The sequence below is a fragment of the Colossoma macropomum genome, unplaced genomic scaffold (genome assembly GCF_904425465.1).
Source record: "Colossoma macropomum unplaced genomic scaffold, Colossoma_macropomum, whole genome shotgun sequence".
Lineage (NCBI taxonomy): Eukaryota > Metazoa > Chordata > Actinopteri > Characiformes > Serrasalmidae > Colossoma > Colossoma macropomum.
Window position 1 is genome coordinate 30,204,496 of NW_023494801.1, and position 27,814 is coordinate 30,232,309.

General features: G+C 37.7%; 1 protein-coding gene across 1 annotated transcript in view; it reads left to right on the plus strand.

The window, feature by feature from the left end:
• The window catches only part of slc2a9l2 (solute carrier family 2 member 9, like 2), a 269,938-nt gene that overhangs the window by 176,730 nt on the left and 65,394 nt on the right, over nt 1-27,814 (plus strand). The window contains exon 10 of the mRNA XM_036590228.1: nt 23,090-23,191. Coding sequence (XP_036446121.1) covers nt 23,090-23,191 — 102 coding nt within the window. The remainder of the gene's footprint in view (nt 1-23,089; nt 23,192-27,814) is intronic.

Below are 27,814 nucleotides of genomic sequence, written 5' to 3' on the forward strand. Positions count from 1 at the left end.
TTTTGGAGTGTGTAGTAGGAATCAAATTTGGAATTTGCGTAAATATATTTACAGAAATCTTTAAAGTAGAAAAGGTTAAATATTAATATCTCTTCTTGATGCTGTTAACACATCACTATTTAACCTATTGTTCCAGCTTTTTTGACATGTGGCTTTTTTTAGCCTTTTGACCTTTTTTATCATGATTACATAAATATGAATCTGCCATCTCACAAACTCATCAAACAATTCACCATATCCCAATAACAAAATCTTACAAATTTGACTATAAAGTGGTAAAGTGTGTGATTTTCAGTTAATATGTGTATGTAACTTGCCACAGATCACATGCAGTTGAGGTGCAACACTGATGTGCACTTCTGAGGACTAAGGAAATCATTCAGTTTGATCCTCCCTCAAAAGAAGCTAGTAACATTGAGATGAAAAACGTTCTCACCTCTTTGATTTATCAGTCTACTCAGGCTTTAGTAGCTCACTTTTGTTTATGTAGAGGCTATTTACTGGGTTATTCTTTACTGAGCATATTTGCACACCATGCACTGATTTTAAAATAGTAAATAAACAAGTATTGATGATGTTTCTTTTAAAGATGGTATATGTTTTCTTTTTCTTTTTTATTTAATGGGTAAGTTTTCTAAAAGTTAAAATGTAAAAGATAACTGTATTCTGAATACTGCCTTTAAAAAACTGAACTGATATTTCTGTATTCTGAATACATTGCATCCCAACTGTAATACACAGAAAGCTCTGATTAAAGGGCACTTCAGCAAGGTCTCTTACTGTATCACTTTGATAGGGTTAAAGAACCATTTTTGTAAATGACTTGTAAGTGAGAAGAGCCTTTATTAAATTCTCGTTCATAGCTCATACAAATAAGTAGATAAATTGAGTTAAAAATGCAGATTCTAAATTTTCAATTTATACCACATTCTATAGCGTTGTTGCAGTGTTTTTTGTCAGTTCTTGCTATTGAAACAAATGGAATAAACATGCTGACTCACCATGTAATTACATATTTATTTAGGGTAAGGTAATTAAATATTTAATAATATAATATAATATAACAAAACAAAATTAATGTCTTGACTTTTAAAGGTTGATACAAGACATAATCAGCTGCTTGTGTCTTGTGGTTCTCCATTGCGCACTAATTAAAAACAATATGTTGTATGTTTAAAATCCATGCTACCCATGCCCAGAACAAAATAATGAATATTAAAATTAGTTCTGATATCTATGTATTTGAAAATCTAGCAGATTGTTTCTGTTAGTCATCCTGGAAAAGGTGCCAGCTAAATGAATAAATACCATGGCAAACTGACCTTTTTGGATCTATTCAAAGACGTCATCTGCCGTGATGATGATGTCTTTATCATTTTAAGACAAGATAATATGTCCTAACCTTCTTTGCTGGTACTAATGTCTCTTAAATTAAACATAATAGATCAGGATCTCCATGTTCTTATGAAGAATAACACATTATGTTCCAATGTAACGATGCTCATTTAGAGATAACATATAGAATTACTTCTCGAGATGGAAGTAGATAATCATTCTCTTTAAACTACAGGCTTATTATTCAGTTTTAAATCTAAAAATATACTAATCAGTAGCTACTATACATTATTCAACAAGCACCGTTAAAATAATATGTACGTATGAAGTTTGATTGAGAAATTGTGTAGATTATAAATCAAAATGAACTAAACATACAGAACATAAACATAATAACACCTAATCATATGTGTGCCAGTTTATTGGTGCTCTAGTAGCTACATGCATTGGCTATTTTATCAGAAACACCTACCATATGAAAGCAGTTTGTAGGTTTACAGTCACCAACTGTAGCCCATCTTTTGCCGCACAACTTGGGGGTGGGGAGGATGTCGGGGGGTCAATCTCATTCATTGTACACAGGGACCACCACAAGACCGTGGATTCTGGACCATTCTCAGCACAGCAGTGTCACTAACATGGACCTCATTGCCACTGTTGGGTTGGGAATAGTGCATTAACCAAAAATATCCAGCCAAAAGTGATCCCTAGGTCAGTATCTGACCACTTACGAAGGTCTAGAAGATGACTAACACAAATTATGCGTGGACAAAATGAGTCATCGTCTCCAAATGCACACCAGCAAGGTGTACCAAAACCAAAGTGTATCTAAAAAGAGACAAAAAAAGAAAGTTTGCACAGTGTGTAAAAAAACTGGTGGTTCTTACCTGTGGAAAGTTCCACAACAGGTTTCTGATCATTCCACAAAGTCTTAAACTGTCCTGATCCCAGCTTTTTGGAGTGTGTAGTAGGAATCAAATTTGGAAATAGCGTATATATATATATACAGTAATCTTTAAAGTAGAAAAGGTTAAATATTAATATCTCTACTTGATGCTGTTAACACATCACTATTTAACCTATTGTTCCAGCTTTTTTGACATGTGGCTTCTTTTAGCCTTTTGACCTTTTTTATCTTGATTACATAAATATGAATCTGCCATCTCACAAACTCATCAAACAATTCACCATATCCCAATAACAAAATCTTACAAATTTGACTATAAAGTGGTAAAGTGTGTGATTTTCAGTTAATATGTGTATGTAACTTGCCACAGATCACATGCAGTTGAGGTGCAACACTGATGTGCACTTCTGAGGACTAAGGAAATCATTCAGTTTGATCCTCCCTCAAAAGAAGCTAGTAACATTGAGATGAAAAACGTTCTCACCTCTTTGATTTATCAGTCTACTCAGGCTTTAGTAGCTCACTTTTGTTTATGTAGAGGCTATTTACTGGGTTATTCTTTACTGAGCACATTTGCACACCATGCACTGATTTTAAAATAGTAAATAAACAAGTATTGATGATGTTTCTTTTAAAGATGGTATATGTTTTCTTTTTCTTTTTTATTTAATGGGTAAGTTTTCTAAAAGTTAAAATGTAAAAGATAACTGTATTCTGAACACTGCCTTTAAAAAACTGAACTGATATTTCTGTATTCTGAATACATTGCATCCCAACTGTAATACACAGAAAGCTCTGATTAAAGGGCACTTCAGCAAGGTCTCTTACTGTATCACTTTGATAGGGTTAAAGAACCATTTTTGTAAATGACTTGTAAGTGAGAAGGGCCTTTATTAAATTCTCGTTCATAGCTCATACAAATAAGTAGATAAATTGAGTTAAAAATACAGATTCTAAATTTTCAATTTATACCACATTCTATAGCGTTGTTGCAGTGTTTTTTGTCAGTTCTTGCTATTGAAACAAATGGAATAAACATGCTGACTCACCATGTAATTACATATTTATTTAGGGTAAGGTAATTAAATATTTAATAATATAATATAACATAACAAAACAAAATTAATGTCTTGACTTTTAAAGGTTGATACAAGACATAATCAGCTGCTTGTGTCTTGTGGTTCTCCATCGCGCACTAATTAAAAACAATATGTTGTATGTTTAAAATCCATGCTACCCATGCCCAGAACAAAATAATGAATATTAAAATTAGTTCTGATATCTATGTATTTGAAAATCTAGCAGATTGTTTCTGTTAGTCATCCTGGAAAAGGTGCCAGCTAAATGAATAAATACCATGGCAAACTGACCTTTTTGGATCTATTCAAAGAAGTCATCTGCCGTGATGATGATGTCTTTATCATTTTAAGACAAGATAATATGTCCTAACCTTCTTTGCTGGTACTAATGTCTCTTAAATTAAACATAATAGATCAGGATCTCCATGTTCTTATGAAGAATAACACATTATGTCCCAATGTAACGATGCTCATTTAGAGAGAACATATAGAATTACTTCTCGAGATGGAAGTAGATAATCATTCTCTTTAAACTACAGGCTTATTATTCAGTTTTAAATCTAAAAATATACTAATCAGTAGCTACTATACATTATTCAACAAGCACCATTAAAATAATATGTACGTATGAAGTTTGATTGAGAAATTGTGTAGATTATAAATCAAAATGAACTAAACATACAGAACATAAACATAATAACACCTAATCATATGTGTGCCAGTTTATTGGTGCTCTAGTAGCTACATGCATTGGCTATTTTATCAGAAACACCTACCATATGAAAGCAGTTTGTAGGTTTACAGTCACCAACTGTAGCCCATCTTTTGCCGCACAACTTGGGGGTGGGGAGGATGTCGGGGGGTCAATCTCATTCATTGTACACAGGGACCACCACAAGACCGTGGATTCTGGACCATTCTCAGCACAGCAGTGTCACTAACATGGACCTCATTGCCACTGTTGGGTTGGGAATAGTGCATTAACCAAAAATATCCAGCCAAAAGTGATCCCTAGGTCAGTATCTGACCACTTACGAAGGTCTAGAAGATGACTAACACAAATTATGCGTGGACAAAATGAGTCATCGTCTCCAAATGCACACCAGCAGGGTGTACCAAGTGTATCTAAAAAGAGACAAAAAAAGAAAGTTTGCACAGTGTGTAAAAAAACTGGTGGTTCTATGGGGTTCTTTTTCCATTGATTGACAGGGTAGAGTGAGCTGAGAAATAATACAGCAACACATGGGCTACAGCCAGTAACCGTAAACCTACAAAGTGCATCTGTATGGTAGGTGTTTCTGATAAAATGGACAATTCGTGCAGGTCCAGGTAGGTGACCCAAACACATTGCTGATTCGCACAAAACCAAGCACGTCTGGAGCTAAGCTAGTATACTGATTTATATACTACACTTACTTTACATCATAGTCTCAGAAACAGTGCTATTAACCAGTTACTCTGGATAAGATCATAAGATGATCTACTAAATGGAAGATAACAAACATCCTTGATCCCCAAAAGTTAAAACACCAAAAGGTAAAACAGCAGAGAACAGAAAACAACAATCACCGGTGCCTGAAAGCTGAAAGTTTTGTTTAATAAAGCAACCTTGTAATAAACTCAATAAAACAACCCACTCTGTAACACAACCTCTTCTAACTAAAAGCACTTGAGAAGGATTCTGTTCCACTTCAGTGTTTTTAATGTCAGTGCTATTTGTGAGCTGCGATGAAAGCACACTGTTTACTTTGCCGAACACAGTTTTGCCGTTTAGTTCAGTTCCACTCCATTAAGTCTGTAGTTTGCTGCGTCTGCTTTGTGCTGAGGCCCCCATGTAGCTCATTTGGAGGAATATCCACATAAAAATTGCAGTTTTAAAGGCATTGTTATGGAAAACTGAATGTTACACTAAGCTGTAAAAAATGGCCCATTTTGACTTCATGGTTGTAATTTATCCATGGCTTTTTACAAGAGACATGATATGGAGGCCAGAATTCTGTCTCATTTTCAGTCTGAAAAACAATGACAATTCTTCGTCACTTTTCTTGCTGATTTGGGTCAATGTATAGTCTCTCACATTAGTATATAAATGTAGGAATTTTAGGAGGTAATATAACACATAAAAATCACCTGTCCTTAGTGATGAATCACACTTCACTATCTGGCAGTCTGATGGATGAACCTGAGTTTGGCAGATGCCAGTTAAACACTACTTGCCTGAATATACAGTGCCAGCTGCAAAGTTTAGTAGAGGTGAAATAATGGTCTGGCTGTTATCCATGGCTTAGCCTGGGCCCTTTAGTTCCATTGAAGTCAAATCTTAATGCTACTGCATACCATGACATTCAGGAGAACTTGCTTCCAATTTGTGGGGAGAGTTTTGGGATGACCTTTTTCTGTTTCAGCACGACAGTGCCCCCATGCAAGCTACATAAATAAATGATTTGGCGAGCTTAGTGTGAAAGGCCTTTACAGACAGAGTTCAAGCCTTTTGACTTTTTTTTAAAGTGAAGTTGAAATATTTAGATTTTTAATTTAGATTTTAATAAAAACCTTTCAAAACTATTTAAAAAAATGTTGTCCGTATGTTTTCATGTCACTACTGAAATACGAAGAGTTTTAGTCTTATTTTAGCCCCACCCCTGCATTTTAAAGCAAGAAGTGAGACAGCATTCCTGTTCCTAATGGTCACTTGGTGAGCAGTTAGATTCTATTGTTTTGTAGTAAATGTGTCCCAAAATCTGGAAAAGCAATGTACATTTGTAAAAATTGTAACTACCAAATATATATTTTCTGCAATTAACACAACCTTTTTGACTTTTAATGAAAAAAAAATATGATTTGTTGTTCAAAGCTGTGTTTGCTAGTCATGTGCTACTGTACTTCAGTAGAATGATTCATATAAAGTCTCCTCACAAACAACAGCGCAGGATTCATTCACACAGCCTCCCTTGAATTGACGTAAAATTTGTTTTTTAATGACTTTAGGGCAGGTGAACGTGGCTCCTGTCCAGCAGATGACATACTATGATGGATGTATGCTCTTTGTGTGTGTATGTGTGTGTGTGTGTGTGTGTGTGTGTGTATGTGTATGCTCTTCTTCCCTGCAGTGCTCACTTCATGCTCTGCTGGTTTCCCCTGTCATCCTGCCAAGAGTGCAATCCTCAAACACACACACACTCACCTTTTTTGTGTGCAAAAAAGATGTGTAGATGAGTGAGTGTGTGTGTGTGTGTGCTGGTTTTCAAACATTTACAGGACAAAACTGTTTGTTGAAAAACCTCAGAGGAACAATTTCTCTTTGGTTCCTGAAGCTAAGATTAGGATTAGAGTGCACTCAGACGGCGGAGCGTATTCTGCAAAAAAATCCATGATGAGTTTCGCAAAGCGGAAAAAAAGCGAAGCGGATCTTTATGGGCCACATGACACATCTGACTAAATGGACAGACAAAAAAAAAAATAGCACTTATTGCACTTCATTTGAAGCAGAAAGCCAAGGAGAAAATGTCCAGGGGGGCGGCTGGTTGCACCTACTGTACATAAGTTCAAACATAGGCCAGTTATAAATGTTTACTAAGTTTAGGTTTACACACATAGAACCACACAGATAGCACATGACCTGACTTTTTTTTTTTTGGTTAAGATAAGCATGTAAATAACACTACATGCTAAGTGCTGTAATTTTACTTACAGCTACAATCATGACCCCGGTTTTAACTCCAAACATGAAGTTAACATTCATAGCTTCAGTTCAGCAGCTACCAAAATGTCAAACCTTCCTCTGTGAGAAGCTAAGTTGATGCTACGGTTCTGAAAGGATGTGTAGTTGTCAAGAAGTGGTTACCGAGAAATCTGCAATTCAAACAAGCTGCCGGTGAAAATAAGTGAGTGTGTGAATTTGTATGTGTGTGTGTGTGTGTGCGTGTGTGTGTGTGTGTGTGTGTGTGTGTAGGTGTGTGTGTGTGTGTGTGGGTGTGTGTGTGTGTGTGTGTGTGTGTGTATTGGTTTGTGTATGAAAGAACAAGTGAGTATGCAGTAAAATCATCGCTACCTGTTACACCCTGCTCTGAGGCCTGCTCTTGTTCAGTCTCAGCAGGCTGGCTAATCCATAACCTATCCTCATCAGCCTACTCAGTGGGAGGGAAACGGAGCACATCTGTAATCCTCAGGAGATGTCTAGCCTCGATATCTGAATAACAGCCGGTTATTGAGCTTAATGCTCAGTGTCTGTGTGTGTGTACGTCAGTGTTTGTGTGTGTGTATGTGTGTGTATATAAGTGTGTGTGTGTGTCTGTGTTCATTGGGTGCCGGATGCTGTTAATTAGTTTTGGGAGGTTGGAGCGGTTTTGAGGAAAGCTGATCGTTTTCCGAAGTTTGCCATTCCACTCCCGGGAAATCAGCCAGGAGCGTGCTTGCTGCCATGGCGTGGATTACGACAAGCTGCAGGGCATGATGGGATACATTCGAAATGAGAACTGGCACCTTTGGACATCACACTGAAACAAACAGGAAAAGACAACAAACATTAAAAACAGAAAAGCTCTTGACACAATGAAAGCCCACCAGCACAAATAATGTAGAGCAGTGGTTAAAATTTATTTATTATGTTTTATGAAATTACATGGACTGCCGAAGGTGGATAAGAACAGTTGTTTAGCATCATATACTGTTATCATTTCATGAACTTTTTTGCTATATTATATGTTATATATCATGTCATAATATAACACTGTTTAACACTGTATAACACTGTTTTAACTTCACTTTATAAGTACTTTTTGCTCACATTCCCATTAGCGCCTCTATGTGATTTACTGTCTTATTTAGCACCAAACTTACAGTTTGCCACAAACAGTGCATAATACGCCTAACAAATAGCCATTTGGGAATCAGCCACATCAGTCTTATTACATACTATTACATACTGAGGCTTATTATTCAGTAAATACAGGGACTGTATGCAGACTGGTTAAACTATTCTTAGGTTATAGAAGTGTGTAATAAAACTTTGGACCCACCAATGGTCCCTGGCCATGTAAGGGGTTAAGAGCATAATGACTTTTAATGACTTTATAATACTGAATTCAATTGTTGTGAGGCAGTAGGTGTTCATATAATACGTATTTTAGAATGTATTTTAGAATGTGTATTAGAATAAGTGTTTTAGAATGCAGAAACCCACATTTTAAGACCAGTTTTGTAATGTTTAACACTTTTTTACAGCGTAGTTCCCAGTGGCAAACTGTCAGGCCTTTTATTTGGGCAATAAATATTAAAAACAAGAAAATAACAGTACTGAACATCAACAGCTATGAAAAAAATTGAGTGTATGGTGTCATTATGAAACAAAGCATGAGAAAAACTGAATATAGTATGATCTTCCCAACCTGGCAATTATCCACCATTTGTCTTGTGAGACTAAAAAGGGCTGAAACAAGTGACATAAAATTAAAAATGAGTTATTCCAACAATTTTATAAACATTTTTATAAACAACAGTTTTGTTTACATAGACAGACAGGTACAGACATAAAATTTTGGACATGTGCTAGCCTGGCATATACACAGCAGTATTTAAGGTGGAAATATTTTAATTCACTTTATAATAGCCTTTGTGCAATTTATCATCACCACCATGATAATAGTGAATGGGATTTCCAATGTTATGTTAGCACCATGCTAATGTGATGCTCATGAACATTTAATGTCAGCTCTAAACTGTAATTTGATATTTGAAGCTTGTAATAGTCATTCTGGTAACAGGTATTTTACCTTGTAAGATACATTTTATAATTCAATGTTTTTATTCATTTTTATTAAATAGAATCATGATTGTATTTAAATTCTGAAAGTACAGTATTACACTTATTTTATTGTTATTTTTTTTGTTGGAAAAAGAGGAAAATTCTGGAAATGTCCATTATTTCACCTCTGTGATGTCTAGGCAGATACAGCCAAGCTAGGTCTCCTATTGGTTTGGCCTTTAGAAGCTGAACTGAAGGCCTTATGTGTAAGTTTAATCACCAGGAGAATTCAGTGACAGTGGAATCAACTAATCAGAATTTGACCTATGACGAATGGGAACTTCTGGAAGTTCTATATACTTCATTAACAATGAGTACTGTGTGAGGCAGCTCTGTGCCAGGACTCTTTATTTAAAGAGTCAGTGTAAAATTGCTACAAGGTAAAATATACACTCACCAACCACTTTATTAGGAACACTGCACTAATACCGGGTAGAAACTCCCTTTCTCTCAAAACAATTCTCAGTTCTTTGTGACATGGATTCCACGAGATGTTGGAAACTGTGAGTTTCCCATTCTGCCACATCTCAAAGATTTTCTAGATTTAGGTATAGTGACTGGGAAGTCCCCGCAAAGGACATTGAACTTGTCATGTTCATGACACCAGTTTGGGATAGCTTTTGCTTTATAACATGGTGTATCATCATGCTGGAAGTAGCCATTAGAAAATGGGTAAATTGTGGCCATGAAGGCACGCACATCGTCAGCAGCAATGCTCAAATAGACTGTGGCATTCAAGTGATGATTGATTGGTATTAATGGACCCAAGCTGGGCCAAGAAAACATTCTTCACACCATTACACCACCTCCACCAGCCTGGACTGTTGACAAGTAAGGTTGGGTCTATGGATTCATGCTGTTTGCGCCAAAAGTCTGACCGTACCATCTGTGTGCCTCAGCATGAATCAAAATTTATCAGATGAGGCTATGTTTTTCCAGTCTTCATCTGTCCAGATTTGGTGAGCCTGTGCCCACTGCAGCATCAGCCTTCTGTTCTTAGCTGACAGAATTGGATCCCGATGTGGTCTTCTGCTGTTTTAGCCCATCCACCTCATGTTTTGTTGTGTTATGCATTCCGACATGCTTTTCTGCTCCCCACAATTTTTCTCAAACCAGTCTGGCCATTCTCCTTTGGTCTCTCTCTTCATTAAGGCGTTTCTGTCTACAGAACTACCACTAACTAGATGTTTTTTTTCTTTATTGCACTGTTCTGATTAAACTTTAGAGACTGTTGTGCATGAAATTTCTGTGAGATCAGCAGTTATAGAAATACTCAAATCAGCCCACCTGGCACCAAAAATCACACCACAGTCAACATCACTAAGATAATTTTTTTTTTCCTCATTCTGATGGTTGATGTGAACATCATCTGAAGCTGCTGGCCCATATCTGCATGATATTATGCACTGCATTACTGCCACATGATTGACTGATTAGATGGTTGCATGAATGAGATGTACAGGTGTTCCTAGTAAAGTGCCTGATAAATATGCACTATTAGCACTGGTGATTCCAGTACAGGGTTCAGAACTTGGAACATTCAGCTTAGAAAATTTTAGTGATTTTAAATAAATATGAAGCATTATGGTGCATTCACTTAGAGAAACAGGTAATTGCTGTAGAATAGAGAGGGCCAATCCTGGTCCTGGAGATCCAGCATTGAGAGTTCCCTGGAGAGTTCAAATCCAACAACTCTGTGTCTAATTTTCATATGCCTCTGAAGGAATCTGTGGATCAAATGAAGATTGTAGAAATATTCAGTTCAGTGAGTTCAACAACTATGGTAATTCAAGTCATGTCAAAAACTGTACTGCTTTCCAGGTATTTTGAAATATTTGTTTTAAAAAAAACATTGCTTACCACAACAATGTTAGTGTGTATGAAATTTGGCAAACATCTCTTTTTAATATCCCTTCTCAACAGTTGTTACAAATAGAGGCCATTCTACAAACTCACTGTCATTTGTGTTCTATCTGCTGAAAGGCCTATACTGGGGCCATAAGGTGCGACATGCTTGGACCCCTATGATCGCCACTTGAGATGCAATTTGCAGACAATCGCTACACGCTATACTTACAGTCCACAGAACTGTGTTCTACATCAATTTCAGACAAAAGTGTCTGAAAAAAGTAGTACCTAAATGTCTTGGTTGCAAACAATGAAAATTTACTCATACTAGCCTTTTTGCACCCACCATTCTACAGCTACGGAAAAGAGATTTCATATTTGTGAAAATGAAACTAACTGCTCTAAACGTCTGTTGCACAGAAGAGGTTTTATTTATCAGTACCATTAAAGCACTGATTTCCAGTAACTTAAACTAAGTTGATGTTATCTAGCAGCACTCCTGAAACTCGTTCAATCTACACAATTCACGAGTGGCATTTTCACCATTCAAATCCAGAAATTTCACTGAAGGGCGATGAGTTTGTCAGTGATGTGACTGGAGGTGGCCAGGGAGGGGCATCTAAAGGGCCAATCAGATTTCTTCTGGGGCCAGTGCACCTGTGGCCACACCCCTAGATCTGCCCATGACTAATATGTATGTTATAAACATATTAGTCATAGCATTAACATACTACTAGACACATATGAGTGCTAGCGGAAGTTAGCGTTATCTTAGAAGTGAGTTTTTCCTCATTTTTGACAGAGTTTGACCTGAACTGAAGCCCTAGCTCTAATAGCCACGGCCAGCACTGCTATTTTTAAAAGCTGCCACATAAAGGTTAGGCTGTGGCGCCTATTCTTAATCAATATCTAGGTCTTGTAGATGGCCTGGAGTGATGTTTTTTCTTTCAAACTTACTCAAACTGGCAAAATTGGCAAAGATTGGCAAAAAGCATTGTTAGTTGAAACCCTTTTTTTTTTTTTACTAATTTGTTATATTACTCTAGTGGGTAAGGCCTTCCTTCCAGTTGCTAAAGTCTTTAAATCTGATTGCATAGTTTTCTTTTTAAAGTTTCAAGATATTTACCTTTTGTTTCCACCTACAGCTTAACACAAAAATAGAACTACTACTTCAATACTTGTATAGATGAAGCACTACATGATTCTATACAATAAAATTAACTAAAAAATACAGGACTGTTTTTTTTTTTAGTACCTAGAGATCATTAGACCTTCTCTGAAGGCCTAATAGCCTCTGAGGGTTTCCCACTGATAGTTCCATTTGTATTATTTCATAGCTTTGATGTGGAAAATAGAAAAAAAATCAATAAAAAACTCTTTTGGACACAAGTAGTGTACAAACATTTAACTGGTGCTGTAGCATTAACATGGTTGTCAATGGGATAAGATTCAATCGGAGATCATCAAACTGAACCAAGACTACGACAGAGCCACCGGCTGGAGATCTACAGAATTAAGGATCATCTAGCAGTGAGACAAATGCTAACGGCTAACACCAAATTTCAGAGTTTAATTGGCTCTGATTACACCAGAAGGCACAGCTGAATTAACATGGTATCACTCATACTCTTCTTTCAGACTCTCCCTGCCTGGCCTCTCAGCTTATATCAGCACAAACCCTGTCCTTTTACTACACTTTAATGTAGCTAATTAGTAACTGCTGAGGAAGCGTCAGACTGTGGGTTGCAAACAACAACCTGCTGGACTATACAGAGGGTCAGTTGTACATATGAGAAGGTGCAGCACCAAATGTTCCTTGATGTGGCCACAAATTGCACTCACAATGCATTTGGAATTAGTGCTCAATTTACTCAGACTGCAGCTACTCCTGCAGGCTAAACATGAGACATAGGTACCACAAAATAAGGGACTGTTAATAAAAGCTCTTTCCCACCAAAATATTCAACAGGGGCATAATTCTAATCCAATTCTAAAAAACGGACATGAAAAATGAACGCAAATGTAACACTGATGTAAAGTATTAAGTCTCATCAGTCTATGTAGTCCTATAGAGCGCTTAGACTGGTATAGAAAGGCATAAACTGATCTCAGATCAAATTTTTCATATTCTGAGAACTTTGATAATAATGGGCCCTTGTTCAGCAATGGTTTTGAGAAATGTGATGAAGAATTCAAGGTGTTGCCTTGGCTTCAAGTACCCCAGACATAACATAGGGATGTGCTGGAACACCACCCAGTACTATACAGTGTCTCCGCCTCACAAAGTAGAGGATCTGCTGCTAATTTATTGATGCCACTTACCACAGGGTACCTTCAGAGGTCTTGAAGAGTCCATGTCTTGGTGAGTTGGAGCTGTTTTGGCAGCACATGGAGGGCCAACAGCATATTTGACTAGTGGTCAGGGCTCCAACCATCCAAATATCTAAGCATTGGCCCTAGCTACAGCAATCCGTGGTCAAGAGTCCAAGAGAGCACAATTGACCTCGCTCTCTTGGTGGGTAGGATGGCCTCCCCATCTCCCACCATCACCCAGCGTGATGCTAGTCAGTGCAGGTGTCTGTTAGCTGACAACAGAACTAGCAGTTGGCACTTTCTTCCGAGCGCGCTCACCTGTCCAATGTTGTTGCCTTAGCGACAGGTTGAAAAGATGCAGTGGGTCACTTCACAGGTCTCGCAGGAAGCCTGTGCTAGTTTCTGCCCACCTAGCACTGGTAGTATTGTGTGATTGGTGGAGTGCTAACTAGTGGGTGTAATTGGATATGTCTAAATTGGGGGAAAAAAAGACATAATGTCATAATGTTTTGGCTCATCTGTGTACATCGTCTGAATTTCTCCAATCATTAATCTTGCCTCAAATGCATATATATCTTCAGTGTTGGAGCAAAACATTGTGTCTCTTTGTATGTTAATCTCCTCAACTTTGAATTAAAGTTAACATAACAATGATACTGTATTCCAATTACTTTTCGACTATTTCTATTTGTCCATTTATTATGATATTTCCAATGCATTATAAACAATCAAACAAAACAATAAGTGGAGATGCTGCAATGTGCCTGAAACTTGAATGTTGCCTTGAATGACAAGTAGGGCTGTAATTAACAATTCCTATGGTCGACTAATCTATTGAATTAATTGAACCGCCCTTGCAGTTTATTTAGACTTTGCTCCTGTTACAGCTCTACCATTTTTCAAAATTCAATCTGAGCAGCAACCTTTTGTTTTCATTTATTTTGCACTGAAACAATAGAAGCCATGTCACCTCCATTGCCCTCTGCACTTCTCTCAGAATGACTGCATGGATCAAATGAACATTTCAGTGCATTGTAGAGCACTTTTGTTTTTATAAACATTATTTATGACTAAACACTTTCCATCATCTCATTGTTGCTGTAGTGTCAACACGAATGACCAAATACACACAAAATACACACCAACATGCTTACATATGTATGCCTATGTTGCATGTGGCACAACTGAAGCATAGTCAGACTTAAGAAGCCTGTCTGAAGATCAGACGTTTAAAAAGCGAAGCTGTCAAAGTGAATGTGGCAACATTATCCACACTTATATTGTTTCATTATTGAACGTTTCCTTCTTTGAGATTGTACAAGCCTTCAGACGAGGCTTCTACGAGAGGGGAGATGATGCAGCTGGCATCTGTAATGAGAGAGAGAGAGAGATAGACTGAGAATTGGAGAAAAAGCACTTTGATGTGAGATTAGACATACAGAAAGCATACAGTGTTGACGTCATTCTAATGTCTGCGACTGATCTTACTCTGTCAGTCTTACTTACACATCAGCAGAGTGAAAAAGCTGTCATTCGCCTGCAAAAAAATGTCCACAGATCACATGGAGTGTCTGATCAGGAAGCTATTATCACATGCTGCATCTTAAATCTGAAACACATCACAAGAGAAATGATAACACAGTGCTATACATCAAAGCACCAGTGAACAGAGAGATCCTGATGTGTTTGATTTTAAAAATTGTTGCACACAGTGTGATGGTTTTGGGTCATTAGTGATAGTGATAGCAGCTTTCCATCTAGTTCCAACGCTCGGCCCCCAGGAATTAGACTCAGACTGCTTTCATATATGGACATTATTTTACTACAGTGTATTCCTGCTAGTCTCAGTACCTGACACCATGAGTTCTGGAATGATGCCTGGTAACAGTTAATTCTAAGTTTGTTTATTCAGAGATGTCCACAAATCAATGTGAGCCCAAGCTGTGCCTCAAGTCACTGGGGTGTGAGTCCAAGTCTTGAGTGTTCAGTATCTGGGGTGCAAGTTTCAGTTGAGTCTCGAGTCTCTCGGATGCAAGTCGAGTTTGCACTCTCGGGATGCAAGTCCAAGTCGTGTCGTGAGTCTTTTGAGTGCGAGGTCGAGTTGAGTCTCAAGTCTTTCGGATGCAAGTCTCAAATCTCTCAGATGTGAGCCCAAATCAAGTTTCCAGTTTCTGAGGTGCATGTCTGAGTCAAGTCTTGAGTTTCTTGAGTGCAAGTCCAAGTCAAGTCTCGAGTTTCCTAGATGCAAATCTTGAGTATCTCAAATGTGAGACCAAGTCGAGTTTCCAGTCTCTGTGGTATGAGTTTCAGTTAAATCTCTGGGGTGTGAGCCTGAGTTGAGTCTCAAGTCTCTCAAATGCAAGTCAAGTTTCCACTGTCAGGGTGCAAGTCAAAGTTGAGTCTTGAGTTTCTCAGACGCAAGTCCAATTTGAGTCTTTGGGGTGTGAGTCAGAGTCAAATATTGAGTCTCTCGGGTACAAGTCCAGGTTAAAACTCAAGTCTCTGCACTCTTAGAAATAAAAGTTTGAAACTGTCACTGGGGCAGTACCCCTCTTGTCACTGGGGTGGTACCCTCAAGGGTACATCTCAGACCTTTAGTCAGGGAACATAATTGTACCGTAATCCACTGAAATTATATTTTCTAAGTTGTAGTGACTCCACACACCCCGTCTCGTCTCCAGGCTTTTTATTTTATTGTACTGTTTTAAAATATTAGGTTATGAAAAGGCATGAATAGGTATTTTTCACCTGGGAAAAACTTATTTAAGGTTCACAATTGGACTTTAAAACCACTCTTGTACCATTGAGGGTACATTTGCGTGTTTGTACTTTGAAGAACGAAAAATGTACCTGCACAGAACCTTTATTTCTAACAGTGTGGGGTGTGAGTCTGAATCTTGGGTCTCCAGGGTACGAGTCTTTAGTAAACAGTTTTACTTTTGGCTTATTTTAGGCTGTATATTTTATTGCAGAACTCTCTGCAATCTCCATAGAAACTAAATAAGAAATATCATTGGCTTGTTTAACAATCTGAAATATCAATTAGATAAAAGTTACTTTATAGAACAGTATCAGTATGTACTTGATTCTAAGCAGCTACACAGAAAAAGACTGCTAAAATTTACTTGATTCAAATGTGTACATTGGCTCCAAATGAACTAAATGTTACATTAACATAATTGTAAATTCAACCGCTTTTTTCAGTGTACCAGCAAAGATGCTATAATATTGAATTAGTCCGTATTGGAGCAAGACGGAAAGCAATAAACAAGGCAGCTTTTTGAAAGCAGCAGCAACCCTGTAACATGCCAGCCTGGGCAGTTATTTACATGGTAAATGCTGCTCTGAGTGTGAAACACAAATGCAGAGAGGGTTGAATACTAGATACATTGAGACAGGGAGCTGGTATAAACTCCCTGAGGATATTATTTTACTTAAAATTTCTCAAGAAGCCAGTGAGGGTTGTGTGATGAGCAGCTTTTCTACCCGAGGAGCTTGGGTCAGTGAGTGGCAGCAGCTGTTTGGGCTTAGTGGTGGTCAGCCTTGTCTTCTGAGTAGGTGGCAACCTGCCTCAAGGCCTTCTGGTCTAGGTTGTCCGAAACATGGGTGCTGAAGTTCATGATAAGCCATCACCTCAGCACCCTAGATACTGTCACAGGTGGGACATTGTTTAGTAATTCACATTTTTTAACAAAATGTGTTTAATTAAAAATGGGAATAGTCAACCAACAAAGTTCCATAACTATCTAGTGGAATAGTAAAATACTACTCAAACGTAGTAAATTGATTTTGTGTTGCTTGTGACCATAGCATGGCAGTGTTGCAAGGCTACCATTGCTATCATGGTTGATTTTAGATGGATCATGGATGGGTCTTAGAGGTGGTTTCTAGGATGTTGTTAGGCAGTTGCTATGGTATCTGAGGTGGTTGCTCTGAAGATTGTATAGTATTCCAGCAAGTTCTGAGCTGCATTCTTCTTGCACTGTAAATTAGGTGGTCTGCCACCAAAGGTGCCATGTACTGAGTTGTTTAACACATACAGATGCAAATATCAGAAAATAAAAGCTGAACCTCCGATATATTGTTTCATATTTATGTTTTGATCTCAAACCCAAATGTCTTCAATGTATAGCAAAAACAAATTAATCAGATGAGGCTATATGTGGTTGCTTAGGCATTGGAGGTGATTGCTTGGGTGTTGTATCAGGGTTATTATGGTATCTTTCAGGGTTGCTGAAGATAGCTAAGTGGTTACTATGGTGTTCCAGGTGGTTGCTAAGGTGTTGCTAGTATGCTTGTATCATAGTAATGTAAGAGGGATGCACAAACTACCACATAGATTGTACATTGATTGTAGTTAAGTAAGAGGTTTGTTTAAGAAAAAAATATTCCATTTCAGAATGTTGGTCATTTAGTAGCAACTGGAGCAAGATTTGACAACCTTTACAAAACACTGGCATTCAACCTAAGGAAACCTCAACCTAGTCATAGCACACAACTCAGTTTTTCTCACAATGCCTAATTTAACAGTGCATTATGTATTTCAAAAGATACAGTTGCATTATATTGTTGTATGTCATACTGCAACACGTAGCATACTACAAATAGTAATGAAACGTGATAGAATCATACTGTGGGCCATGAATCATTTTATTTCATATCATGAGGCCCCTAATGAATCCTCCATCTAGCTGCTACAGTTATGAGTAAGGTGGTTCTGTCCACTGTCTCAGAGTGTACCGGTATACCACTGTTTGCATGTACAGGTGTGGTGGTCCTCTGTCGCTTTGATGAGGTCATAAAGAGAGTAAGGTGGCAAATCTAATCAAAGTTACTGTCTCTCAAATACGCCTTCAGCTTAAAATTTCTATATATCTGTGAGAGCCAGAGAGCAAGAGAGAGAGAAGAGCGAAGAAAGAGCGAGAGAGAGAAAAGAGGCAGGCACCACATGACCTGCCATAACCTAGGGCCAGATTTGAGCAGAGTGTTACTATTTATAAAGCAGGAGCTTTTTAGAGAGTGCTCTGCTGCAGGCAAACACACTCTCACCAACTCCACGCAGGTTTCTATTAGTCCGCTGTCATATTCTGCGTGTGCATGTGTGTGTGAGAGGGAAAGAATGCACTGAGGCATAATGGAAATCTAGCATAGATGGTCATGTGTGCCTGTTTCTGTACGTGTGCAAGTGTATCTCTGTGTATGTTCCACAGTCTTTATATGTTTTGGTTTTTTTCATTTCAAAACAAAAAAATGTCCTGACTTTATAGAAAAGCCAGAGAAAAAATGTGTCTGTGCATGTGTGTGCGTGTGTGTGTATGTGTGTGTGTGTGTGTGTGTGTGTGTGTGCGCGTGTGTGTGTGTGTGTGTATATATACAGTGTCCTCCACAAATATTGGTAACCCTGGTAATCATGAGCAAAATGAGCTGTAACAAATATTCTTAATGACTGATTCTTTTTGATCTTTCATTCAAAATACTGGCAAAAATCTACCCTTTATTTAAGGTATGATGACTGAAATTGAAGTGTATTACCATTCATACCTTAGTTCACCTGAGTGAACTCTTAAATGGCCAGCTATAACTTCCTGATTCTCTGGGGAATATATATATGAGATGATCCATCAGTATGAGAAAGACCAGATAATACAGCAATGATGTGCGACAAAACATTGTTGAGCTGCACAAGTCAGGAAATGCCCATTTCCACTATCAGGTCAATAATTATCAAAATCAGAATCAAAATCAGATTTATTTGCCAAGTAGTTGACACACACAAAGAATTTGGTTCCAGCCATTAGTATTAAATGCAATATACAGACCGTGTACATATCATTTACAGACAATACACAATATACAAGTAACATACAGATTATGTAGGGGCAAGCAATATACATAAGTGTGTGTAGTAGTGCAAGCAACAGTGATCTACATCATGTATGGAAATGAAATTGTGGTGCACAGTGGTATGAATCAGAAGCTGTGTGTAATAACTGTCCCGATAAAAAGCAGGAGTAGCTTTGGCCCAGCAAATGATATTATCTGTCAGCTTTTTATGAGGGTGATGGCATGAGGAAAGAGGCTGCTCTGTATCTGGAAGTCTTAGTATACAGGGTTCTGTAGCGCCTGCCAGAAAAGAGGAGTTAAAAAAGGTTGTGTCCAGGATTCGAGGAATCTATAATGATTTTTTGTGCCCACTTCCTGGTTCTTGAAGAGTGCAAGAGTACCTAGAGGGTGGACAGGCTAGCACCAATGATTTTTTCATTTTATCGGGTGATGTAAAACTGGCTCAGCAGCTCTTCTGCTGGGCCTTTTTGAAGATAGAGTTGATGAGACTTCAGGTCTTGGGAAATGGTAGTTTCCAGAAACTTTAAGGTCTCCACAGTTGACACAGGGCTGTTGGATATTGTGAGGGGGAGCGGTGTGGAAGGGTTGTCTCCTAAAGTCCACAGTCATCTCCACAGTCTTAAGCATGTTCAGCTCCAAGTTGTTCTGACTGCACCAGAACTCCAGCTGTTCAACCTCACGCTGATAGGCAGACTTGTCTCCATCCTGGATGAATCGGTGACCATAGTGTCATTTGCAAACTTCAGGAGTTTAATAGATCTGTCCATAGAGGTGCAGTTGTTGTTGTAGAGAGAGAAGTGGGTGGTCTTCTGCAGTTTGTCTGCAAGAGCTTGCCACACTAATGCAGGGTCGTTGGCTGGAAACCTGTTTTTCAGCTTTTCTATATAGCTTCTTTTAGCCACACTGATCTCCTTTGTCAGTTTGTACAGAGACCTATCTCTATCACTTTTGTTGGCATCTCTCTTGGCCTTTTTGAAGCTTGTTATTGTTGCATGTGTGGAAGGTCTTGGTAGACACACAAAGTTCTTTGCAAAAACCAATTAAACATGTCACAGTGTCAGTGAGTTCATCCTGGATGTCATTTCCAGCTTCAAAAACACTATAGTTGGTACTTTCAAAACAACCTTTCAGTTCTTGCTTTGCCTCTTTGGTCCATTTCTTCACTGTTTTTACCACAAGCTTTGCAGATTGTAGTTTCTGCCTGTAGGTTGGAATAAGATGGACCAAGCAGTGATCAGAGAATATGCATCCTTGAGAATAGTGTAGCAGCGGTCCAGTGTGTTTTTACCCCTTGTGGGGCAATTAATATGCTGCCTATACTGTGGTGATTAATGGTTTAATTTTGAAATTGAAACTCAGAAGTATCTCTTGAAAATAAATAACTTGTGTCTAATGGCCGTTTAATACACACTGGACAATGGGCCTCATGCAACAGCTGTTCTTAAGAAGGAACTTCTTCTTTAAACACACTTCTGAGACTCACCAGTGCACACACAAGACTACAAAGGGGCACGTCATGAATCTGGCATAGACTTTTTTCTTAGGACACTTCTCAAGGATAAATTTAAGAAAAAACTTATGAAGATATTGGTGAATGAGGCCCATTATTATTATATATAGATCCTTACATTATTGTTACGTGACATAACCATGAACCCCACATAGTGACTTTATTTAAAAACAAACCTGCGTGTGTCGCCTCTCTCTGCGGTTGTGTTTGTGGATTTGACACTCTGAAGTGCTCTATCTGTATATGGGTGTGTGTGAGTGTGACCTCTATGTGCAGTTGGAATCAGACATCCTCAGGCCTTTAGCAGCAACCACTGAGCACTCAGTGAACCGAGTCAAAAATCCCAGAAGGCTGTGCTCCAGCCAAAACCTCACAGTGAGTGAGGCTTCATAGAGGATTGGTGGTTTTTTATCATCAGCCACCATGGTCAGTGCTCTGCCACAATTTACTGTCCTTTAGGGCCGGATAGCTTTCTGTTTACTATATAAAACTGTTGAGTGAACTACTTTTATGTGTTGGTTTCTAACTTTAGTTGTAAGGAGGCTGCCACTGACTGCTCTCTTTACTGTTTTCTCTCTTTGCTCTCTTTTCTTGTCACTTAGCAGGCATGTGCACAGATAAAGCCCTCAGATGGTTACCAGTACCCTCTTGGTTGGTATTTTATATTGCCTCTGCCTTTCTTCAAGAACATGGGCTGGCTTGTGTTCTACCAGACCTGTGGAGCTCTGAAATAGAGTTATAACTGTATATTAGGTTACTAAATAGTGTAAGAGGTACACCACAGCTTTCCACACTGGCAACTAGGGTTTTAATCCCTGTGTAGATAGTGACGTTAATGGCAATAATGTTAATGTAATAACAATAAAAATAATGTTAATATATGGCCTTGGGAAAAGCTCTTAAAACCACATTTAGTTTATATCTCAACATATTATGCCATCTACATTTATAAAAGTGATTGCAGTATACTGTCAATGAAATTAAGTTTAGCTTATGTTGATGTGACCCTTTTTCTCCTTGAGCCTTGTCCCCGACCCCCCAAAAAAGTCTGTGCACAGGCCTGCCACTTAACCTTCTAGAGCAGTGTTTAGTAGGGCTATAATAATGTTAAGGGGGTTGAATGGTATTATAGCACTTAAAATGCTAAGCACTATAATGCTGAGTATTCTAAATGGTGACAAAATTTGATTATGTGCATTGTTTGTAGTGTTGATTCTGGACTCATACTCAATACTGGACATACTTGATACTGTTTATACGTAGCACCCAGCGGTGGGAAATAACATAGTATAAGCACTTTGTTACTGTGCTTAAGTAAAAGCTTTTACTCATTTGTAATGTAGAGTAGTTTTGTCACTTAATACTTTTTACATTTACTCACTACTTTTCAAAAGAATAATCTGTACTTTTTTACTCACTACATTTTTAAACCAGGCTCATTAGTCTGACATCTATTTTATTGATCTATTTTTTTTCCATCGCAGATCATGAGTTAAATTGAAAAATGTTCAACTTCAGTGGAAAAGCTCCGATCGTTATGTGTCACTTTTCAGGAGTTAACCAACACTTTCAGAATGAAAGTGGGGCTGTACAGCAGGGCAGTGTTACTTGCATTTGCGAATCCAAAAATACTTGACTTAAAGATAAATATTAATTCACTGGTATCTTCTCCATTGCTATCAATGAAGCTTGCTGCACACCAATGTTATGTCTCGTTGCTAACTATGGTGTTCAAGGCGACATGCTAACATTGCTAATGTTCACATGGGCTGATTAGGAAGTATTAAACCTCATGGACTATTTTTCATTGTCTTTAGCACAGTAGAGTGTGATGTGGTGTTGAACCTCCCGTCCATAACACTGCCCACAAAGGTCTGCTCCTCCCCTTCTCTGCTTTGCAAAAATGTTACAGGCGCATTTCAGATGCAGATTTTGAGCATTCTACTGTCTGAATGCAGCCGTAGAATGCAAAGAAAATAATAGTGGCAAGTCAGCATATACTAAAAAGTGCAACTATGTCTGAAGAAAAAATTCCCATCTCTTTCTCTCTCTCTCTCTTTCTATCTATCTATCTATCTATCTATCTATACGTATATATATATATATATATATATATATATATATATATATATATATATATACACGCGTATATATATTATATTTCAAAAATTGAATTAAGACACGTTCTGAATCCATAAATTCACTTTTTACTTTAAGCACATCTTAAATTTACTTTTATACTTGAGTAAAAAGTTTTAACTATACTTCAGGTGTTACAAGAGTATGTTTTATGAAAGTACTTGAGTACTTGTACTTTTACTTAAGGAAAGGGACCTCTGGTAGTGTAACAATACTTATTACAATAACAACCTACAACAACACAATTGCCCATTAACAGCTAACTATAATAGTGAGCACTAACCATTTTTGTTTCTCTCTCTCTCTTTCAGGGTCTGGTGATTGAGCGTGTTGGAAGGAAGCCCTTGTTGATTTTTGGTTTTTCGGCGATGGCTGTGTGTTTTAGTCTCCTTACTATCTTCCTGCATTTCCAGGTCAGTGATGCCTTCATGACATCATGATATGAAATCAAGTTATAAAAGCTGATAGTCAATCAGTACCAGTCAAAGGTCTGGACTAAACATAAGTTCATTATTTTGTTTTGAAGATGAACAGTTGTGAATTTAATGCCTATGTTTGAATGTGATAGATATTTATGTTAGCAACAAGGTCTTGGCATAGGTGAAAGTTGAATTCTTAAATCTTGTTGCAAATGCTTTCAGAGCCATTTCCTTTTAGATGCTGAGTTTATGGTCAGGGCTAGGTTTATATAGAAAATTCTTTTTACATCATACAGTTTAGCTTTCTCTATTTTTAAGTGAAGTCAATCTATCTAAAATAATTGTGCATTAACAGTTGTGGAAAATTTTTATTTTTTAAAATAGTTTTGTAGACTTCTTTTAACTTCAAAAATCAACAAAAGATGCAATTTGGTCAAGGGTGCCCAAATATTTGCAAACACTATGGCTAAAAGTATGTGGACACCTGACCATTGCACCTATATGAACTTCTTGGATGTCCCATTCCAAAACCATGGACAGTAAAGTGGAGTTGGGCCAGCCTTTGCAGCTACAGCCACCATTCTTCTGGGACAGCTTCACACAAGATTTTAAAGAGTGTCTGTAGGAATTTGTGCCCCTTTAGTCAAAAGAGCATTTGTAAGGTCAGACACTGTTGGACAAGAAGACATGGCTCACGGTCAACTTTCCAGCCAGCTCTGTGCAAGCCACTGGAGTTCCTCCACAACAAACTCACCAAACCATGTCTTTATGATTCGTCTCTCAGACTGCCAGATAGTAAAGCATGATTCATCACTCCAGGGCCTGCTTCCACTGCTCCAGAGTCCAGTGGTGGCATGCTTTACACCACTCCAGCCAACGCTTGGCATTGCACATAGTGATCTTAGGCTCCCAATAATTCATGAAGCTCCCAATGCATAGTTCTTGTTATGATGTTGCTTCCAGAAGCAGTTTGGAATTCTGCAGTGAGTGATGCAATAGAAGATGGATAATTTTTACGTGCTACACATTTCAGCATTTACCAGTCCTTCACTCACTTTAACCTGTGAGAGATTTTGGACTGGAATGTTGGACAGCGCTTTCCACCACCATCAAAACCAGTGGAGGTAATATCTGTGTTCTATCTCTCCAGTACAGCTCCAGAGGCTGGCAGAATCTGTGCCAAGGTGCACTGAAGCTGTTCTACTGGCTTGTGGTGTTATTTTATCCTGCATGTGACATCATCACTGATCAGTGAACACACAATTCTTAGCATTTGCTGGACACTGCTATTGTGTGGGCATTCTCTCCCAGTGTGAGCCGACCTTTCCTCATTCACTTCTCCTCCATTGTTGAGGCTTCATTCTTTGACCTTCCTCATTTGCATTCCATTATTTTAGAATCATTTGTATTCCTATTGGAAAATGTTAATGAATGGACAGACTAGAAAAATTGCTGTTTTGCACAGAGGGAAAAGGTGTGATTGTTTATGAGCATTTAATTCTGTACTGACTAGGATGTTTTTGGTGAAATATGTTATGGCTGTACCACCGATGGACAAGAATAGCCAGCGTCTCTAAGTGACTGACTCTACACAAGCACAAGAGTTTCTAGGGTCATGACATTGTTTTTCAGGATCATTTTGGGCTGTATGAACTGTCTAGTTTATTATATTGTTAGTCTTGGTACAAGGATTGTTAGTCTTTCTGCAAGGATATCTGGTGACTTAGGATGTTGCAGTGGCAAATTTTCAATACCATATGGGTGCTTTAGCACAATATGCAACGGTAGTAGTCCTAATTAACAATCTTCTTACATAGGAATCAGGGCCATTTCTAGTGTAAGTGGTTTAAGAAGTCGCTTAGGTCCCCCAAGCCACTCCGGGGTCCAGAGGAATGTATTTTTGAAACAAAGTATTCAATTAAAGCATAGAAAAAAAAGTGGATTCCAGAGTCCAGAGATTCTTATTTTCCCTGATCAAACTGAATTCATTAATATGTTCTTTTTTATACTTGCAAAAAAGAATATCATTTGGGTGGCTAGGGTTGGAGGGGGTGGGGGTAAGTAGGTGTTGCTTAGGGCTCCATATGTTATGGGCATAATATGAGTTTTAGTTCAGCTATGCTTGCTTTGAACAGAAATCTTTTGAGCTTGTTTCTGTTACACTCATTAAATCAGTCTTATTCAGAGATTGCTCTGTTAATCAACCTTGTGCCATTTAATTAAAATAATCATGCCTAATTTTTCAATTACAACCCTCACAGCACTCTTGTGTACACACATACATTTGTCTTATCATACTTGTGAGGACTTCCATAGGTTTCTCTTGATTTTTGTATTACTGTAGCTAAATAATACTACACCTACACCTGAACCTAACCCTGATCTTAGCCTCAGTATTCAAAAGGCAATTTTTCTGCTCTTTTAGTTTTTCCAAAAATGTAATTTGTGGTGAAAACAACGCATGCTCAAGTGAGGACCAGCAAAATGTCCTCACTTGAGCAAAAACGTCAAGTTGTCCTATCATGTTGAGGAAATGAGGTCATGGACATGCAGTCAGGCCAATTGGGGATGCTAAATTGCCCCTAGGTGTGAATGTGTGTGTGCGGATGTGTATGTCTGTGTGTCTGCCCTGCGATGGACTGGTGGCCTGTCCAGGGTGTTTCCTGCCTTCCGTGTGATGAAAGCTGATGTAGGCTCCAACACCCTCCGTGACCCAGAAGGATAAATAGCTTAGAGGACGGAGGGATGGATGGATGGATGGATGGATGGATGGATGGATGTTTGTTATTGCCTTCCCAAAAAGATCACTTAATTCACTGAGACAGTATGTGTGGTTTTCTGTGTGATTGTATACACATGCAGAAATAATGTCACCTCACTACTGCATGAAACGACAGGATATTATAATTAGTCAAAGTAGTCAGGGGCATAACTGGGTCCCAGTGCTAAAAAACGACTTTTTTATGTGCTATTGTCATGCCTCAAACAATGCATGCCACTCTACCCACTCAGTGTTTACATTAGACTATTTACTTTAACCCCTTAAATGGCCAGGGCCTACTGGCAGGCCCAGAGTTTTGTTTTACTTACATAACCTATAAGAATATTAGAATAGTTCAGCCAGTTTGCAGTGAGTCTGTGTATTTACTAATAATAAGCTGTGGTATGTAATAAGTCTGGGATTTTAAGGGGTTAAAATTATTAACAGTGAATATATCATGATGCAAATTGCCGGATGAGCTACATTATGAACATGAAGGAATTAAACAGTCGTCAAGTCTGTCTATGTAATCTTGATGTAAGCTAACTTGTGAGGTATGTTGGTAAGAAATTAAATCTTTCTATGAGTCATTGCAGTCCTAGTTGTTGCATTGTAAGAATACTAATAATGGTACTCATAGTAGAACCAACAGTACTAATAGTATTAGTATTCACAGTATTAATAGTAGTAATAATAGTTGTAATATAACATCTGTTATAACTGTTCAGTATATCATGCTAGTATTTTTAGTTGAACTGTAGTATTTGCAGTAATAATAGTTTAGATAGTCATAGTAATAGTATTTATAGTGAGAGTAGTACTAGCAGCAGTATTAATTATATTAGTAATTGTAGCAATAGTGGCATAGTGTCTGTTAAAACTGTTCATGTGTCATGTTCTCATTTTTAGTTTAATGAGAATAATGCTAAAAATATAGCTAAAATAGGAGTAGTAATATAAGTAGTAATAGCAGTAGTATTAATAGTGGTAGTAGCAGTAGTACTTATAGTAATAGTAGTAGTAAACACAGTAGTAGTAGTAAAGCATCTGTTATAACTGCTCAAAATATCATACTAGTTTTTTAGTTGAACTGTAGTAACAGCAGTAATAAAATTCTACATAGTACTAATAGTGGTAGTAGTTCTAGCAGTGGTATTAATGGTATAAGTAATTGTAGCAGTAGTATTATAATGTCTGTTATAACTTCATGGTTTTGTGCAAATATTTTTTAGTTTAATAGTAGTAGTGGCACTAATCATTGTAGTAGCAGTAGAAGTAGTAATAGTAAAATACTAAAGTAAATACAAAAAAAATTAGTAGTGGGAAGAGTAGCAGCAATCCTAATAGTAATAATATTTATAGTAGTGGTAGTGTTATGTCTTTCATAACTGCTCGTTGTGTCATGGTAAGATTTATAGTTGAATTGTAATAATGGTTATAATAAAAGTAAAAGTAGTAGTAGTAATAGTACTAATAGCGCTGGTAGTACTAGCAGCAGTATTAATGATAGTAATCATAGCAGTAGTAGTATAATGTCTTTTATAACTGTTCATGGTTTTGTGCTAGTATTTTTAGTTTGATGGTAATAGTAGTAGTAGCACTAATCATTGTATTAGTAGTATAAGTAGTAATAGTAACAGAATTAATTTTGGTAGTAGTAGCAGCAGCAGTCCTAATAGTAATAGTAATCATAGTAGTAGTAGAGTAACATCAATTATAATGGATCAAAGTGTCATGCTATTTGAACAGTAGTAATAGTAGCAATAATAATATAAGGAGTTGTAATAATAATAGTAACGGTGGTAGTATGAGCAGCAGCAGAAGTACTAATAGTGGTCAAAGTAGTAGTATAGTAG